Source organism: Marmota monax, unplaced genomic scaffold (assembly GCF_021218885.2).
Source record: "Marmota monax isolate L192 unplaced genomic scaffold, Marmota_monax_Labrador192_F-V1.1 WCK01_AAM20220418_F8-fsc00112, whole genome shotgun sequence".
NCBI classification, from domain to species: Eukaryota; Metazoa; Chordata; class Mammalia; order Rodentia; family Sciuridae; genus Marmota; species Marmota monax.
In genome coordinates, this window is record NW_026692073.1 from 3,719,204 (window position 1) to 3,737,582 (window position 18,379).

The 18,379-nt window shown below is 40.8% G+C and overlaps 1 protein-coding gene across 2 annotated transcripts in view; it reads left to right on the forward strand.

Annotated features, from left to right (window-relative positions):
• The window catches only part of Fras1 (Fraser extracellular matrix complex subunit 1), a 460,021-nt gene that overhangs the window by 386,901 nt on the left and 54,741 nt on the right, over positions 1-18,379 (forward strand). For both annotated transcript variants that reach the window (XM_046459197.2, XM_046459211.2), the window contains 7 exons: positions 6,836-6,960; positions 7,250-7,390; positions 9,078-9,305; positions 11,155-11,268; positions 13,363-13,513; positions 15,079-15,238; positions 16,611-16,779. In XM_046459197.2, coding sequence (XP_046315153.1) covers positions 6,836-6,960; positions 7,250-7,390; positions 9,078-9,305; positions 11,155-11,268; positions 13,363-13,513; positions 15,079-15,238; positions 16,611-16,779 — 1,088 coding nt within the window. The remainder of the gene's footprint in view (positions 1-6,835; positions 6,961-7,249; positions 7,391-9,077; positions 9,306-11,154; positions 11,269-13,362; positions 13,514-15,078; positions 15,239-16,610; positions 16,780-18,379) is intronic.

The window sequence follows — 18,379 nt, forward strand, 5'->3', positions numbered from 1 at the left end:
AGTCCCAGATAGTTTTCTCTCCCGGAAACCTGTCCTCTGTTGTGGCACTGGCAGCCAAACCTGAGCCTCAGATGAGGGCATCTTAGCAGGGAAGACAGTTTGACTCCTGAACCACAGGAACATGGCAACAGAGGACATAAAGACAGGTCTTCATGATTCTCCTTGAGACGCTGACAGAAGAAAAGTGCTGTTCATGAGGCTGAGCTTCCTCAGCCTGTTTCACACCTGAATCAGGTTTCAGAGATGAAATTCCCCGCCCTTCTGGGAACTTTGAATGAACACCTGTGTATTTTTCCTACAGTTTGAGAGTTATATGTTCACCTTAGGAGACAATCTTGCTCTTCAATCTTAAAACCATTCAAATGAGTAATTCTACCCCCAATGAATGGAAAGTCCTTTTGTCACTTGTTTTCTAATCACCAGAAGATTTTCCCATAAAAGTGAGCACCCAAGGAGGAGCCCTCGAGTCCAAAGTCCTTGGGGCCTCTGGCTGTCGTGAAACCTCACAGGGGAAGTTTTTCTCTAACCGTGAGCATGTGAGGGAGCTTCCCATAATGTTTTCACTTTCTGCTTTGTACTTGCTGCCAAATCTTCACTTCTTGAAGGAGGTAAATTAAGCTCCTAAAAAAAAAAGTGAATTACCTTTCAAACGTGCATCTCTTCCCTTTCCCTACCTCAATTCATTAATGTGACCCCTGGCCTTTTAAATTGCCTTCTGAAAGTCCTCAGAGAAGTGGGCATTTTGCCCAGAAACCATAATATCACATAAACTAGATTTCAGAATGGAGTGTCAGCATCACGAGAGATGCCACATGGCCACAGAGAATGCTCTACTCGGTGAATGCACAGTTAGAGAGAGGTCAAAGTGGGGGTCTCAGGACAGTGTCATAGGCTTGGCTTGGCCACCCCAGTGAATCAGTCTGTCCTGCTGTTCAGGTTGCCTCCTGGGATGTATGAGCTGCAGTAGATTTAGCTTCTTCAATTGTGCATGCAGGGTTAGATCATTCCACTTCCTCACCTCTTGCTAGTTTTATGTTTTTAAGGAGGTTCGTTTGTGCCTGATATCCTCATATATGGTGAAATTGCATAGAGAGCTCCGCTCAACTAGTAGCTAACTAGGGGTGTGAAGCATTATTTTTATTCACTAGATATAAATAGTTCTTTCATTAGTATGTCCACTCAGTTTCCCTCATTAAAAATATGGTAGAATTTACGTGGCTTCAGACATCACTGCACAGATCAAATAAGCTCCAAAACATGGTCTTGTTATCATCTACCATTTTATCTACTATCTCCAAGGTGGCTATACTGTTATAGTTTTAGAGATGTCAAAGAATAAAATATGATAAAATAAGGCTCTGTGTTATATGACTTGCTTTAGCTGTGTGACTCATGTAGAGCAGAAAAGAAAGAGAGAAACCAAAGCAAAAGAAACCAAAGATTGTTCTTTCAACTTTTCTCTTATATTAGTGGTTCTCTGCCTTTTCTGAACATGAGAGTCACAGAGGATGTGTTTAAAAATAATGATACTCAGGCTCCACCCAGACCCATAAATAAAAAAGTTCCTGAGGGTTGTACATGAATGTCTTTCTTAAACACCATTGATTAGTCCATGTTCTGCTGATGTGACAAAATATTTGAGACAATTATCTTTTATTTTATAAAGAAAAGAGGTTTATTTAACTCACAGTTTTGAAAACTCAAAGCCCAAGATCAGACATCCCCATCTGCTCAGCTTCTGGTGAGGTTTCTCATAGCTATGACAACATGGTGGACAGCAAAATGTTAACAGCTTGTGTGAGGGGGAGAGATTATATGGTGAGACAGGAAACCAGAACTGGGGAATGGCCAGTCTTGCTATTTTCACAGGAACCCTCTCGTACAGTACCCTCTCATTCACTCCAGATAGTACTCCCAATGACCTAGTGACCTCCCAGTTGGTCCCATCTCTCAAAGTTTGCACCATTTGTTAATACCACCACATTGGGACCAAGTTTCCATCTCACAAAACATTTGGGGCCACACTCACACTATATGCAAACCATAGCACATCCCCAGGAGATTCTGATTCCAGGCTGAGATGTAATTATATACATGATACTGTATCGTATTAGAAGAGGCTTCTTTCATGGTTTGGATCTGAAGTGTCCCCCAAAGCCTCATGTGTTAAAGGCTTAGTCCCCAATGCAGCAATGGTCAGAGGCGGAGCTTTTGGAAAGTGCTTGGATCATAAAGACTCTGATCTCATCAATGGATTAACCCATCGATAGCTGAATGGACTACTGGGAAGTGATGGAAACTAGGTGGTGAGACATGGTTGGAGGAAGTAGGTCATTGGAAACATGCCCTAAAAGGACATTTCTTATCCTCAGCCTCTCCTTCCACCCTTGCCCTGTCCCCAGTTTCTCTGTTTCCTGGCTGCCATGAGCAGAGCAGCTTTCCTCCACCATGCCCTTCCACCATTATGTACTGCCTCACTTTAGGACCAAAGCAATACAGCCGGTGCTGGCCATGTGCTGAAACTCTGAAACCCTAAGCCAAAACAAGTCTTTCTTCCTTTAGGTTGTTTATGTCTAGTATTTTAGTCATATGACAAAAAAGCTGGTTAATAGTTTATTCCCTCTCTTCCTCCCTTCAACAAGCATTCATTGAGTAGTTACTAAAAGAAAAAAACAAAACTAAAAGAAAAAAACTATGTTTTAGAAGTAAGAGCCATGTAAACAAATATGTGTAAATGTGTCTCAGGAGCTTGACAACAACATGACAGAGGACCATGGAAGTCTCCCACCTTGGAGAGGGTGGGAGTTGTCAGGAAAGACTTCTCAGAGATGCTTTACCAAAGGTGTGCTCTTTTTCCACCTTCTTTAGGTGTTCTGACACCAACCAAAATAGGATGCACCTGTTGTTAGTTTGGGCTTTCCCTGAGAGGTGCATTGGTAGCTAGGGATGCTGTTTTTAAAAAAGTGCTAAACTGCACAGCTTAAACCACAAAAGTTATTTTCTCACAGTTTTGGAGGCCAGAAGTTGGAGATCAAGGTGTGGGTGGGGTTGGTTGGTTGTGAGGGCTATGAAGGAAGTGTGTGTTCCAGGTATCTCTCCTTGTCAAGTAGGTGGACATCTTCATGCTCCCCTTAAGGATCTGTGTCCATATTTCCCTTTCTAATGGTGCTATCAATGTTGAATCAGGGCCCACCCTCATGACTTGATTTTATCTGATTATATCTATAATGACCCTGTTTTTAAACAAGGTCACCTTCTGAGGCACTGGGGGTTGGGACTTCAGCATATGAATTTGGGATAATAAGAAGGTGCAATTGCAATTCAACCCATAACAAGAGGCTTCAGAGAAAATCTGAAGCAGGAAAGAAGAGGGTCTTCCACAACATGAACTAAGACACGACACAGGCAGCAAATGCAGAGCCACCCGCGGCTGTGCTGAATGCAGGCCACTGGGGCATCACGTGACATCGTGTTAAGAAGGCAGTTTCTCTGGAGATGCTTTATTCCCACACCACTTCCCTGACCTGGACTGAGCCTTCTCTAATGTGTAGGCCTTCCAGGGGAATTGGAAAAACTGACAGGGTTAATGTGGGTCTCAGTAATACTGCCAGATATAGTTTAGCCAGCAGGTTGGTGACCGAAAACACCTTCAATGGGATTAAAAGCCTTCAAGTATTTCAAACAACTACTTGCTGTGACAGCCAGGAGGGAAATATGTTATTCAAAACACCATCTTGCTGGCAAGTGAGTAGCTGACATCTTCCAATACCCAATTAGCAAAGGCTAAAATTTAAAAAATAAAAGTGTACAGGGATTGAAAATCTGTGCTCAGTAGAACCTCCTAGAGACAGATTATAGCAGAGGTACTAAATATATTCACCAGACATGGTTTGAGCACCTGACATGTGGCAGGCACTGCTCTAGGAGAACATCAGTGAAGAAGCAAGAAGAATCCTTGCCCCCTTGAAGCCTGCGTGCGACATCAGCTTGTTTCCCTCTGGCATGTAAATATGGTTATCATTTAAATAATTTTAAACTCTGTCCAAATCAGCATTTCAGACAAGAAAGAGGCTGAAGTCAATAAAGTATTTTAGAAGGAATGATTCATATATATAATGGTGATGTTTCAGTGATAGGTGTAAGGCTGATTTTTATTTCTTTCCTCCTTTTCTGTGTTTTTCACATTTTCTTTAATAGACATGTGTTACTTCTATATTGAAAGAGAGCTAAAGAAAAAGGGTAAACCCAAGAAGCTCCTGTCTGGATGGCTCTTACAGCACTCCCGGCAGACACAGGCTTTGGCATTAGACTGCCTGTGTTTCAACCCTAGGGTTGCTCTCTTATTAGCCATGTGACCTTGAGTAGGGCACATAACTCTTTAATTATATTTACTGTTATAATCTATAAAAATGGGAGTAATATGCCTAACTCAGCCTCCCAGATTTGTTAACAGATAAAATTCAACATATATAAACAAGTCTGAAATAGTGTTCTGTCTGTGGTGGGTGCTTGACTAAATTGGGAAAATCCCACTAAAATGCCTTTGAACTGGGAAATTCTCACTAAGACCAAGCCTAGGGCTCTCACAAACTACTAGTGAAAATGTAAAATGGCTCTACCACTTTGGAAGAACAACTTACCAATTTCCTAAAAAATTAAGCATGTACTTAATTAAGTTAAATAAATTAAATGAAGCATATATTCTAGCCAGTCCGTTTCTAGAGATTTACCCAAGAGCAAAACCTTGGGTCCATACATAGACTGTACACAAATAACCATAGCAGCTTTATATACAATATCCCCAAACTGGAAAAAAAATAAAAAATAAAAAAACAAATACCCATCAACAGGTGAATGAATAAACAAATTATGATACATCCTCACAGTGGAATACTACTCAACAATAGCAAAGAGTAAACTATTAATACCTGTTGGATCTCAAAATAATAATGCTAAGAGAGAGAAAGCAGATCCAAAATAGTACATATTATATGATTCTATTTATTAAAATGTTGAGAAAATGCAAATGAATCTATCATGACAGAAACAATTCATTGAGTGCTTTTGGATGGGACTGGGGATGGAGAATGGAAGGGTGGAAGGATTACGAAGTGTCACTTGGATACTTGGGGAGCAATGGATACATTCACTCTTGATTGAGGTAGTGGTTTCACAGAAATGCCAAAGCTTATGAAATTGTGCACTCTAAATGTGTGTAATTTATTGCAGTCAATTTTACTTCAATAAAAAAAGTTTTTAAAATAAATAAATATAAAAGAATTGATCGCAGAGCTTTCTTCCTAAGAGAAAAGCAAAAACTTAGCATTGTAATTGGTCTTGGACTCTCATAAAGGGAACAGTGAATAGGTGACCAGTTGATTGTGAGAATCCAGATAAATATTTTCTCATGAACTGTGAGGATGGTTTCACAGCAGAGGGAAGAGATTTAAATTTCTCAGTGCAGTCACTCTGAAGTTATTAAATTTTTAAAAAATGGTATGGATTTCTGTCCAGAGTCACAAAACAAAGCTATAAGACAGTGGGCTGCATTTCTTGCCTGTCAAGAACTGATATAGCAAGCACAGAAATATAAAATGCCTCATCAGAAAATTAATGCCCCAATATTCAGAAGGCTATTGTATTGGGTGACAAATTTCAGATGATAAAGAGAGATGCAAATGTAAGCTGTGTGGTTTGAGTTTTTTTTTTTTTTTAAGGTGAAGCAGAGATACTGCTTGTCACACTTAACTTTATAAGAGTCAAATAGAGTCTCTGTTTTTTCATAGAAAAGCCAGACCGGTTTTGCCAGGCTTAATAATGAAAAATAATAAATCTCAGGGAGCAGCAAATGAATTTCAGGGCTAAACTAAAGACTTGATTAAATGGATTAATTTTCCAATACCCAGGATCAGAAAGAGAGAAATTATGCTAAGGGACTAAAAAATACATGTTTTGTTTCTATCAGAGCTGGTACAGAGTGTGTGTCGTGTTCCCCAAGATGGAAGCAAGGATTCTGTGCTCATTTACTAAATGTTGTTAGGCGTTCAAAAATAGATGGTGTGTGTTAGTGGAATACCTTTTCATTATTTCAAATTGTTTTATTTTTTTTAAATGATGCCACCAAAAAAATTACATGATGTTTTCTATATCATGTTAATAAAGGATACTATTTTTTCTAGGCTATTTTCACTTTGATATAGAATGATTATTCAAGGCCCAGAGTCATGCAGAAAGTTTCCTTACTGCCTGACTGGCTAAAATTGTCAATGAGAAGCTAGGATCATAGTCCTGGGAGTTGAAAGGGACCTTGAAAGATATCTAGTGAAATTATGGAGACCAGGAATGGCTCACCAATCACAGAAGCAAGGCTAAGTGTAGCCAAGCCTTATAGCTGCAGTGTTCCAAAGCTAACCCCTCGCACAATATTAAAAATTAGGTCAGATTTCCAGAAAGGACTGTGAGGTCATAGGGGACTGTAAAACTGAAGAGAGAGGCGTTTGGAAAATAAGGCAATGGCTCTGCCTTTCACAGACTTTACCTGCGTACTTAAACCCCAGGAGAAAGGAGAGTAACATTTACGGCACACCTGCTGTTGGCTTGGCACACAGTAGAAGCTGCGATAATAAAGTTAACATGTCTCCCACAGAACATATGCTGCTGTAGGGGAAAAAAAAATTCACAAACCACTTCATGCAAGGTCTTCAAGGGCAGAACATAAATGCTAAGGGAAAAATACAAAGGACTTCTCTCATTCTCTCCCTGTGAGAGCCTGACCTTTCCTTAGCCTTAGAAGCATTTTGACATTCTTTCTGTTTCTCTCTTCTCCTTTCGCCAGGTATCCAGATTAGTTCCTTTACTCAGGCTGACCTGACTTCACGAAACGTTCAATATGTCCATTCTAGTGAGACGGAGAAGCATTCTGATGCCTTCAGCTTTGTGCTGTCTGATGGAACCAATGAGGTAAGCCAGGCTCTGGATTCCATCCTTGAGTGGGTATTGATTCCTTGCTGTCTTTGAATGGAATGGGCAGAGACTAGTAATATGAGGGCATCCATTTCCTCTGCTCTCAGCCAACAAATAGAGGCACCCTCGGACAGCCCCCTGGCCTCTTTCCAAGAGTACTCACTTGTGGGATCCTGGCTGGTCAGGCATGCCAGGAATGGTGTGAAAGGGAACTCAGGGAGCACCTGCCTTCTTATTGGGTAGTGCTGGAGACAGGTATCCCACCTGCACTTTTCTGCCATCCTAGGTGTCTCAGACTTTCCTTATCACCATTCACCCTGTGGACGATTCGCTGCCTGTGGTACAGAACAGGGGGATGCGGGTACAAGAGGGCGTGAGGAAGACCATCACGGAGTTTGAGCTCAAGGCAGTGGATGCAGACACAGAGGTAAGAGTGCTCCCCTAGGCTCTGGCTGAGTGAGGCTGATCTGGTGGCCACCTTTGGTCTGTAGCTTTGCATCCTGAGGGTGGTGCTCAGTGGTGAGGTGAAAGCACCTCAGGAACATGGACCTGAGGACACCATGCCTTCTGGAAAAGGGGAACTCATACATTTAGGATCAAACCATTTTTAAACCCTTCCTGAAATCCTAAGTACATTCATTCTCTCCCCTGATTACATGTAGCAATCCTCTTAACATGCTGGCTTTTTGTTATGTTTCATAGAAAATCAGGTGGAAGGCATTTTACCTGATATTTTTATTGTTCCCTATTAAAATGAACAGGGACTTTCTGTACCTGTGCACCTTTGCCTCCATGTCAGCCCCTTGATCCAGACCTTTCTGATGGCAGTGAGTATCACAATCTGAGCATCCTCAAAAACTAGGCTTCATACACCCAACAGGGCATATGGAGACTAAGCCCTTGTTCTCATGATGCTTCCAGTTTATATTTATAATATATATTTATAATTTATAATATATTTATAATTATAACCTTTATTTATCATTATAAATTATATAATTTATAATATATTTATAATTAAAACCTTCGGACATAATTCAGTTTGTGTGAAAGCACACATTACACTTACCATAATACAGTAAGACTATAATACAGAATTATGTGTATCCTTCTCTGTGCACTCATTCATTCATTTATTCATTCTTGATCAAATATTTATTACGTATTGGCTCTAGGATCTGCTCTAGATGGTAACAGCAGAGCTGTGAGCAGAATAGATAAAATTCTAGGCTTCGGGAATTTGCAACCTTTGGTTGAGGGGAAAGATAGTAAAGAAAGAATAGATCCTGTCAGATACGATAAGTGTTATGAAGAAAAACATAAAAGGTGAGGTAAAGGAGATAGAGATTAATGGCTGTGCTATTAGAGTGGTCAGGGAAGGCCTCTCCGAGGAGGTCATATTTGAGCAGGGATATCATTAAGAGAAAGAGCAAGCTATGCAGTTACCTGGGGAAATTCACTCTCCAGGTAGAGGAGCCCAAAATGCAAAAGTGCTGCAGTCAAATGCCCTTATATCCTGAGAATTGCAGCAAAGGTTACAAGAGACCAAGAGGCTGAAACCCAGGAACAGGAGGAGGCAAGACTAAGGCCAGGGAGGGACTCTGAACCAGGTCACAGAGGGCCTTGTTGGCTCAGGTCAAGCCTCTGCATTTTACTCTAAGTTGGTAAAAACTCTTGAGCAAGGTTTTAGGCATCTCTTTTTCCTTCTATAGGTCCCTTTAGAATCAGCAATTAGAGATGAGAGATTCACTTCTGTTATGATGCATATGGGATTCTATAGATAAGTTTGGGAAAAACGAGGAAAATAGGTGGGAAGCAACTGGATGGTTTAAAAGGTCTGGTTCCTGTCATCCTGGTAGCATTTAAAAATTTAGGCTTCTCCCCATGACCTGAAGAGAAAAAAATTAAATATTTTAGTTTTATAACTGAAGGCACAGAATATAAGTCCAATTGTGTAAAACAGATGGTTTCTCTCTTCCACTTTGTTTTTGGTATCTATTATAAAATGCAGCCCTATTTGATAAACGTCTTTAGGTTATATTACCTCTGGTCACCTGTTGGCCACCAATCACTCATCAGCTTTCTCTTGTCAATTTCCCTTCCATCCTGGGCAGGCTGACTCTGTCACCTTCACCATTGTGCAGCCACCACGCCACGGCACCATCGAGAGGACCACCAGGGGGCAGCATTTCCACCTCAGCTCCACCTTCACCATGGAAGACATCTACCAGAACCGGATCAGCTACAGCCATGACGGCAGCAACTCCCTCAAAGACCGCTTCTCCTTCACTGTTTCTGATGGGAAGAACCCCTTCTTTATCATTGAAGAAGGAGGAAAAGAGGTGAGGGGTAAAGGTAATGAGGGAGAGGCCTGGCAACACATGCCCCAGGTGGGGCAGCTCGTGGGTTTTTCTATCTGGCATAACATGCAGTTGTGACTGTGAGCTCAGAAATATACTGGCCTTGGGCAAATTACTTAACTTCTTTCTCCAAGCCTCGGTTTTTCGTCTGTAAAACAGGCACAGTAATAATTGCCAGCTTCAGATAGTTTGAGGATCAAAGGAGGTAATCCTCATAAAGTGCACATTTAATAAAAAAGATAATTGCTGTTAATGCTGTTGTTTCTCCTTTTTTGCCCACTCTTTACTCCTTGAGTTTTCCTTTCATCTGGTTTTTCAATAATATCTTGTGGTTCTAGATTCTCTCTCTGTTTTTGGACTAAGACCCTCAACTTTGAAAAATAACAGCGAATAAGAGCATGGGTTTTAATCATGCTCTTAAGATACTGACTTGAGTGCTCTGTCATTTACAAGCTGTGTGAGTCTGTAAATCATTGAACCTTTCTAAGCCTCAGCTTCCCTGCCTGTAAAGTGGGGGTGATACCTACCCTCTTGGTGTACATAAAGCACTTAGTTCCATGCCTGGCACATAGGAACCATCAGATAATCCTTGGCCATAATCATCATTGTCACCATTGTTTTAGGACCAGCTTATGTAATCAGTAAGAGGTTTTTTTTTCTCTTTTGGTTATGCAATTGCCAAATTCTCCTTCCTGAAAGAATGAATCCTTCCCGACCCGCAGGTATCTAAAAGAAACTTCAAGATTCCCTTCTCTACCTTCCCTGCCATTTCCTCAATCCTTCATTCCTTAACAGATCTCCGTAAATGCCCCTCTGGGCTGGGGGTGTCTCTCCTCCCGACGCCTCTATATCTGACTCAGCAGAAACAGTTTTAATGAGCAACTTGCTTGTTCCCTACTGGACCTCCAGGATATTGGGAGGATCTACACTCAGTCCTGCAGAGTTTCTCTCCCTTGCTGATGATCATTGTTTTTCTGAAAGATTCTGCTGTGTCCTTCACAGACAAACAGAAGGTCATTCTCAGCTGACCGGTGCAGTGGGTGGCTCTTGGGATTTCCCTGCACTGCAGCTCCGCCTGGCAGCTGTCACTGTGTTTCTTCTCTCCCACTGTCCCTGCTCCCCAGTTAGTTTGACTTTCAAAAGAGAACAAAGATTCCAGATGTCTTAGTAAGAGGGCTGCCCCTCTCATAAGCAGAAAAGGCTACAGTAGGTATTGCAAGGGACTGTGTCATTTTAAAATGGAAAAATATTTAGGAAATGATTATTATAGGAAATTGAAAAGCCAGCATCCCGCTGTTCAGGTTCCATTTGGCCACTCAGGGACAGAGAGGTGCTGGATCAGCCGTGTGTGTGTTTGTGTGTGCATGTGTGTGTGTGTGTGCACGTACCTGTAAACTAAACTTCTGTTTACTCTTTCCATAAGTGCTTTTATTCTTGATTTTTTTCCCCTGTCCCTTACCCTCAGAATTACTTTCCTTCAAAACAAACAAGCAAACAAGAACAAGAACAAAAACCTAGAAGAGGAAAGGGAAAAAAAGAAAATGTTTTCCCATGGAATCCTCTTTTCATGTCTGACAATCCCACCTGGAGATGTCGACATTAACATTTTAAAGATCATTTTCGTCAGGCCTGATGAAAGTGTTAAGAAGGTCATTGGAAGGAAAATACTCTAAATTATTTTATCCTGGGACAATGTTGATTTCAAATAAAGATGGCGCAGGGGCTGGGGTGTGGCCCAGAGGTGGAGTGCATGCCTAGTGTGTAGGAGGCCCCGTCCACCCCCAGCACCACGAACAGCTGTGGATGTTGAGTTTCCTTTCTGCCCCTGCAGATCATGACAGCAGCACCTCAGCAGTTCCGAGTGGACATCCTCCCAGTGGATGATGGCACCCCTAGGATAGTCACCAACCTGGGGCTCCAGTGGCTGGAGTATATGGATGGCAAGGTAAGGCCTGTCCCATCTACTCCAGTTCAACTCATGATTTTTACTCCCTCAGTGAGCTGATTTTCCTAAGATTGGCAAGCTCTGTGAACTTGGTTAGGATTCCTTATGAGCTAAGATTGTGCAGGATTGGTTGAGATTGAATATAGTTTAACAATGGGGTATTATTCAGCTATAAAGAAGAATAAATATTTGCAGAAAAATGGATGGAACTGGAGATATGATATTAGGCAAAATAAGTCTTACTCAGAAAGACAAGTATCACAGGTTTTACTTCAAAAGTGGAATCTAGGGGAAAAAAAGATGACATGAAAGCAACAGGGACACTATTAGAGAGGAGGAGGGGATCAGGAGGAGGTGGGAAGGGATGGAATGGAGAGTAATGGGGGATGGGTATGATTGAAGTATATTATGTGCCTGGGTGATTATGTCATGATGAACCCCATTATTCTGTATAAGTAAAATATGTTAATACAAATAAATAAATAATATATATTATGGTGGACAGAATATGAAAAAAGGGGTTATGTATAGTTTAATATAAAAACACCCCCGAAATGTACTAGGTCAACAAAGTGGAAACTTTTGCTTGTTTTCACATACAGGGTGGAAATATGAGTTCAGTCTGGAGTTCTGCCTGACCAGTTAGAGATGTGGACTCCTTCCATCTTATTATTCCACCATTACTGGGGGGTTGCTGTTGACTCCATAGCCACATTTTTTTTCAGAAATTCATCCACATTCCAGTGTGAGGAAAAGAAAAAGAGGGAGAAGTCCAGGAAAAGGCACTTCATTTTAAGCATCATCCTTTAGGTATCCTTTTCTGTATCATTCTGCAAGTGATACAGAAATTGAACACGTCACTTGTGCTCATTTTCTAGTGTCAAGAAATTGGCCACTCGGCCCCACGCGTTTCATGGCGGGCTGGGAAGAACGTCTCTAGCCTAGCAGGCAGGTGCTCAGTTCCAACTTTCTTAACTGCAGAAAGGGAGAGTGGACTTTGGAAAACTTAATACCTGCCAAAAATGAGAAAGAAGTTGGTGTTTTTTTGTAATAGAGGAATTCTATTTTATAAATTTCTTTCTCTCAACGTGGTCATTTTAAGGTATATGCCACAATCTGCCCCTGGTAACATGTTACACACTAAATCCACATCTGTACCCAAACACATATGTGTTTCTTCATCTTAGCTCAGAACTGATTTCTTACTTGGGTGCGTGGTATTCCCTCGAGGCTGCGGCTGGTTTTTCCTCTCCATGGAGCTAATTAGTTGTCCTGGGTGTAACTGTTGTTCAGGAGCTTCCTACTGAACTGTTTCAGTTTCTAAAAATGAACAGCATTAGTGCAGATTCCTCTTATGCCCTATCTGACTCAATATTCCCCCTCAATATTCACAATGATTCTGTTCCTCTCATTCACAGTTTGGTTTCCACCGTCCACTCGTACCCTACACCAGTGACCTCTATTTTGCTAAATTCAAAAGCCAATTATCTGCCCTTATCTTACTGAACCTATTGACATTTAATACTGTTGGTCACCCTCTTTCTTTCCTCAGACATTTACTCTCACTAAATATTTGTTGAATAAATGAGTCAAGTTTAGCCAGTATATTGGGTATGTTGCGGGGGTCAGCGGAGAGGGTCTGGTGCATTTATCCTATTCAATTTCAAACAATGCATTTGGTTCCTGTAAGATTTAAAATAGCCATCTTCTCTGCGTTGTGTGGTTCTTTTAAAGTTCCAACTTCTTTTCAAAGCCAAACTCAAATCTCACTGCCTCAAATCCCTCTTTGCTCACTTTCGGTGGAATTAATCTCTCCCTCTCCCAAAAAGTCTATAGCATTCTTTTTATATCTCCATTATAGCTCTTGCCATATTGACCTTGCTCCTGAGCCTCTCTTTCCCAATAAAGTGAATACCTCAAGGACAGAGGCTGGGATGGATTCTATCCTCATAGCATCCTCTGTCCTGACAGAATTTTCCAGGTGGTAAATGCGCTCAGTAAATCACGTTGAACTGAATTAAATCTGAGTCAGAGGGTCTCGATCCTGCTTCAATTCCCACTTCAGGAATTAAATTTAATGGGTTTCTATTCCAGGCAACCAACCTGATCACTAAGAAAGAACTGCTGACCATGGACCCAGACACGGAGGACTCCCAGCTTGTCTATGAGATAACAACCGGCCCCAAGCACGGCCACGTGGAGAACAAGCTGCAACCCGGCAGGGCTGCTTCCACCTTCACCCAGGGTGGGGACCCCGGGAACTGAGAAATGGGAAATCTTCAAATGCCACTCTCTGTATCTGCCTGTTCTTTCTCATAGCCACTTGCAGCTACTAATGCTCAAGAAACCTGTTTGCAAACAAGTAGATCTTTCAGTGTCTAGCATCCACCTTGTCAACTTTACTGCTCCTTTTTCCCCCTATTAAACTATGGCAAACAATCAGTCATCTTTACCATGTCCTCCCTTTAGGTTTTGGCCAGGTTTTCTGGAAAGGATATGGTGTCACTGTTGTTTTTTTAAAAAAACAAACAATAACCAGAGTTTATGAGAGATCTATGGTCCTGTGTGACTTATTTTTTATTCTCTAAGAACTATAGTGGTTGCTTTTGTTTGTTTTGTTTTTATTCTTTTGTTTTGAGATGGTGATTCACTATGTTGCCCAGGCTGGCTTCAGACCTCTGTGTTCAAGCATTTGTCCCTCCTGGGCCTCCTGAGTAACTGGGACTAGAGGCACACACCACCGCAACCAGCTTCTGTTATTATTTTTTTTTAACTAAATTTTTAGTTGAGAAATTAAAGTCCATGTGTATAGATTGCTCAACAGAAACAGTTTCCTGTTTGGATTTCATAAAGCAGGTTGTTTTACATTTTTCTTTCTTCTAGTCCTCTTTTGAGGATGGGACTAATTGGGAACAGTCATTGCCACACTACGTCTTAAATATTATGCTCCATATTTCTTTTTACCTCCTAGTCCTCAATCATGTATTCTCTCCTAGCACTTTTTTTTTTTTTTTTTTTTTGGTACCAAGGGATTGAATTCAGGGACACTCGACCATTGAGCCATATCTCCAGCCCTATTTTGTATTTTTTTTTTAATATTTTTCTTTAGTTGTAGAAGGGCACAAGGACTTTATTTTATTTGTTTATTTTTATGTAGTGCTAAGGATCAAACCCAGTGCTAGGCAAGTACTCTACCACTGAGCCACAACCCCAACCCCCTATTTTTTATTTTATTTAGAGATAAGATCTCACTGAGTTGCTCTGCTTTTGCTGAGGCTGACTTTGAACTTGAGATCCTCCTGCCTCAGCCTACAAGCCTCTAGGATACAGGCGTGAGCCACTGTGTCCAGCTCTCCTAGCACATTTTTACTTGTGCATTGTGTATGGGTTGTTTTAATCCACTTCCAGTTTTTCTCATTATCATGTACCTTCCAAAGAACCCTCTTGAAGGAATTAGGACTGAGTGTGAGGCTACACACAGCCAAAGACTTCTCTGCCAACTCTTGAATTTGCCCTTCAACATTCTACAGTTATTTATGAAGTACTTTCAGTCAAGACCCTAAGATTCTTGTTTTACAACAGCATAAGAGTACTTTCTGTACATAAAGACAAGGCTTTTGTTTTTATTTAAAATCTGAGGGAAAAATTATGTTAAATTAAGACTATTTCATCTTTTGTCCTTGGAAAAATAAGGTCTGCCCATGACCCATGAGAAGAAGAACCTAGATGTGTTGGTTTGGGGATCTATGAGGCTGTCTCTGTATCCATGTTAATTCCCAGTGCATTCATATTGAGTCTTTTTTCTCACAGAGGATGTGAACTTGGGGTTGATTCGTTATGTGTTGCATGAGGAGAAGATCCACGCGCTGATGGACAGTTTTCAGTTTTTGGTGAAAGACAGTAAGCCCAATGTGGTCAATGATAATGTCTTCCATATCCAGTGGTCCCTCATCAGCTTTAAATACACCAGGTACAAGTTACTATGCTTGTTGAGAAACAAATGAGGAAATTAGAAGAAATCAGGGTGACTTGGGCCGGGGGCACAGTTCTGGTTACCTGTGAAGAATGGTAGTGGTGGTGGTAACAATGGTGATGATGGGAGTGATAATAATAATATTTATTGAATACTTAACATACCAGGCACTGTAATAGGTACTTGACACACATCACCTTATTTGCTTGCAATTATGAGATTAATCCTCTTGTTGTCCCTACAGCAGCAAAACAAGAAAAACAGAAAAAGGTTAAGTAATTTGCTCACAAAGTAACTAGGATTTAAGCTCAGTAATCTTAACCATTGTGCTTTCCTGCCTCCTTTACAAGTATTTTCCACTTCTGTCTTCAAGTTTTTTAAAACAATCCAGTAGAACTGATAGGAAATTTTTAAAAAGACAATCAAGTTTGGAGAATAATCCTGGCCAACATCAACAAGATCCTCACCTTCTGTCTGTATTCTCTGTGTTCTCACACTTGTATTCTCCCCTAGCTCCTTTGATTTCTACAGAACTGTATGTCAAAATCACAGCATAATGTGGTCAGCTCTTGAAGGTGTTTTCCTCACCTGCAGGAGATCTGGAGAGGCAAACAGAGAAACACTGACAGGTGAAGGTGGAAGACACACATGGAGCTGTCTTCATAGGTTAAATTATAACTAGGGTTATTATTTTTCTGGGCCAAATAATTCTTTAAACTTATATACAGAAACTCGCTACCCTAAGAAGTCAATTTCATGACAAGTCATGTGCAAATTGGAACTCAGGTATAAACCTGCTTTCCTGGTCCCAGATAAAGGCTTTCCACTCTTAGATACACTTGGAGAATTATGGAACAGTTAGAATCAACTTTAAGGGCTGGGGATGTGGCTCAAGCGGTAGCATGCATGCGTGCGGCCTGGGTTCGATCCTCAGCACCACATACAAACAAAGATGTTGTGTCCAACAAAAACTAAAAAATAAATATTAAAATTCTCTCTCTCTCTTTAAAAAAAAAGAATCAACTTTAAAATGTAATGTTTTGCTATTATTTGCCTTTTGGTTGTATCTCCTTCAAAGTTAAATAAATTCAGTCAGACTCATCCCATTTTGTCTAACCCTCTGAGGTTTGATGGACTGAGTAATAGAGAGGGTCTTGAAGTTGACAGTGGCAGAGGCATTTTGCCTAAAACCCTGGCATTGTGTGTGTTCCAAGTAAACAAAGGTTTCTCAGTTCCTGTGGAGCTTCTTGAAGGCACAAAACTGCCTCTTTGCCTAACACCAATAACCAGATGAGCCAGGCATTGAACAAGTGGTTTCTTCACAGCAACGGGGCTGATTTTCAGTGACTGCCTTTTTGTGTGTTCCTAGCTACAATGTCAGTGAGAAGGCAGGGTCTGTCAGCGTCACTGTGCAGAGGACGGGGAACCTGAACCAGTATGCCATCGTCCTGTGCCGTACTGAGCAAGGCACAGCCAGCTCCAGCTCCAGGGTCAGCTCCCAGCCGGGACAGCAGGACTACGTGGAGTATGCTGGCCAGGTAGGTGGGCTGCAGACCTGATCCCTGAATTTACCTGATCCAGCAAGGTCCAAGATGATGGGATCTTGGGCTTCAATTAGAAAGTTGGAAAGAAGTGAATGGATTTGAAAGATTAGTAAGAATTGATAGGCTTTAGCAGTGGATTAGATAGTGGGGCAGAAGGGAGAGATGGATAGTGATGCCTCTTACATAGAAGAGGAGCCAGTTTGACAGGTGTGGTGCTGTGACTTTGCCTTGGACATGTTAAGTATGAGTTGCCTTAGAAACAACAGGTAGATGGATGAATAGAAGGGCAGGGACTGAGGGAAGGAGTCTGAGGTAGAGAGAGAAATTTGCAAGTCATCTATGTGCCTATGGTCCTTAGCATCAAGGTGGCAATGAGCAAGAAGAGGGAGCAGTGAGGAGACTGGGGATATAACTCAGGATACAGTGTGTGCTTAGCATGAGCGAAGCCTTGGGAATGAGAGAGAGAGAGAGAGAGAGAGAGAGAGAGAGAGAGAGAGAGAGAGAAAGAAAGAGAGGAAGAAGGAGGAGGAGGAGGAGAAAGGAAAATAGTCCATTCCTTTAGGGCAAAGGGCCCTGTATTTGTCCTCCTTTATGCTTGGCATTTAATACTTACTCAATGTGTTTTGAAAGTAATTTCAGTATTCTATGGCGACACAAATCTCTGTAAGAGAAAGTGGACTGGAACCTTTAATTGAGCTCGGAAATCAGCTGGCCTAAGCTGAGCCCTCTTATGTTCAATTTAAATGAAGAATTAGAAAAGAACAGATAAGCTAAAGGATCTTTTAGAAAAAAGGCTAAGACAGTATGTTCTTGTAGTTTTTATTTTCCCCCAAGAAAAGACAAAGGACTGTGAATGGTTTCTAGATCTTAAATAGAGATCTATTGAGTGTTTCATTTTCATTTTCTTGGGGGGTGATTTGAAATATGGAGCTTAGTAAAAACTTAATTTGATTAATCAAGTAGATAGGTGCTAATAATTCTCTGACTAAAATTCTGTTTTTCAGATATTCATGGCCCTAGATGTTTATGAATATTTAACTATTTTTTATACTTGCAGTTTGCACAAAGTATAGCTCCTGCCCTTTCACTTCTGGGCAAGTTCATATGTCAGGTTTCATTTGAAGGATTTATTTCCTCCTTTCCTTTTCCTTCCCCTTCCTCCCTCCCTCCCTTCTTTCTTTCCTTCTTTCCTTTCTTCCTCTTTCTCTTTTTCAACAAGGTAAAACCAGAAAAATTCCCATAAGTTTACAATTGTATGCATATAAAATAATTTCTCTGTTTCATATCAGGCTAAATTTAGTCATGTTATAGTTCTAGCCCATTTTAATGGCAAAAAATTTAGTTAAATATGAAGTTGAAATTAGTTGGGCTCATTTAAATAACTTTCTATGAATTAAACTCTATTATTAGTGCAGTGAGATTCTATGTCAAATTTAATTATCTGAGTAATATGGTCACAGTAATGATAATATATTTGTTCAGTGCTTTAAATTATTCTTGATCCTCCAATAAATATGTAAAATGGGAAAATTATTATTGTTATTTACCTGATGAAGAATCTGATGTTCATAAAGTCATAACTTTACCCAGCTTG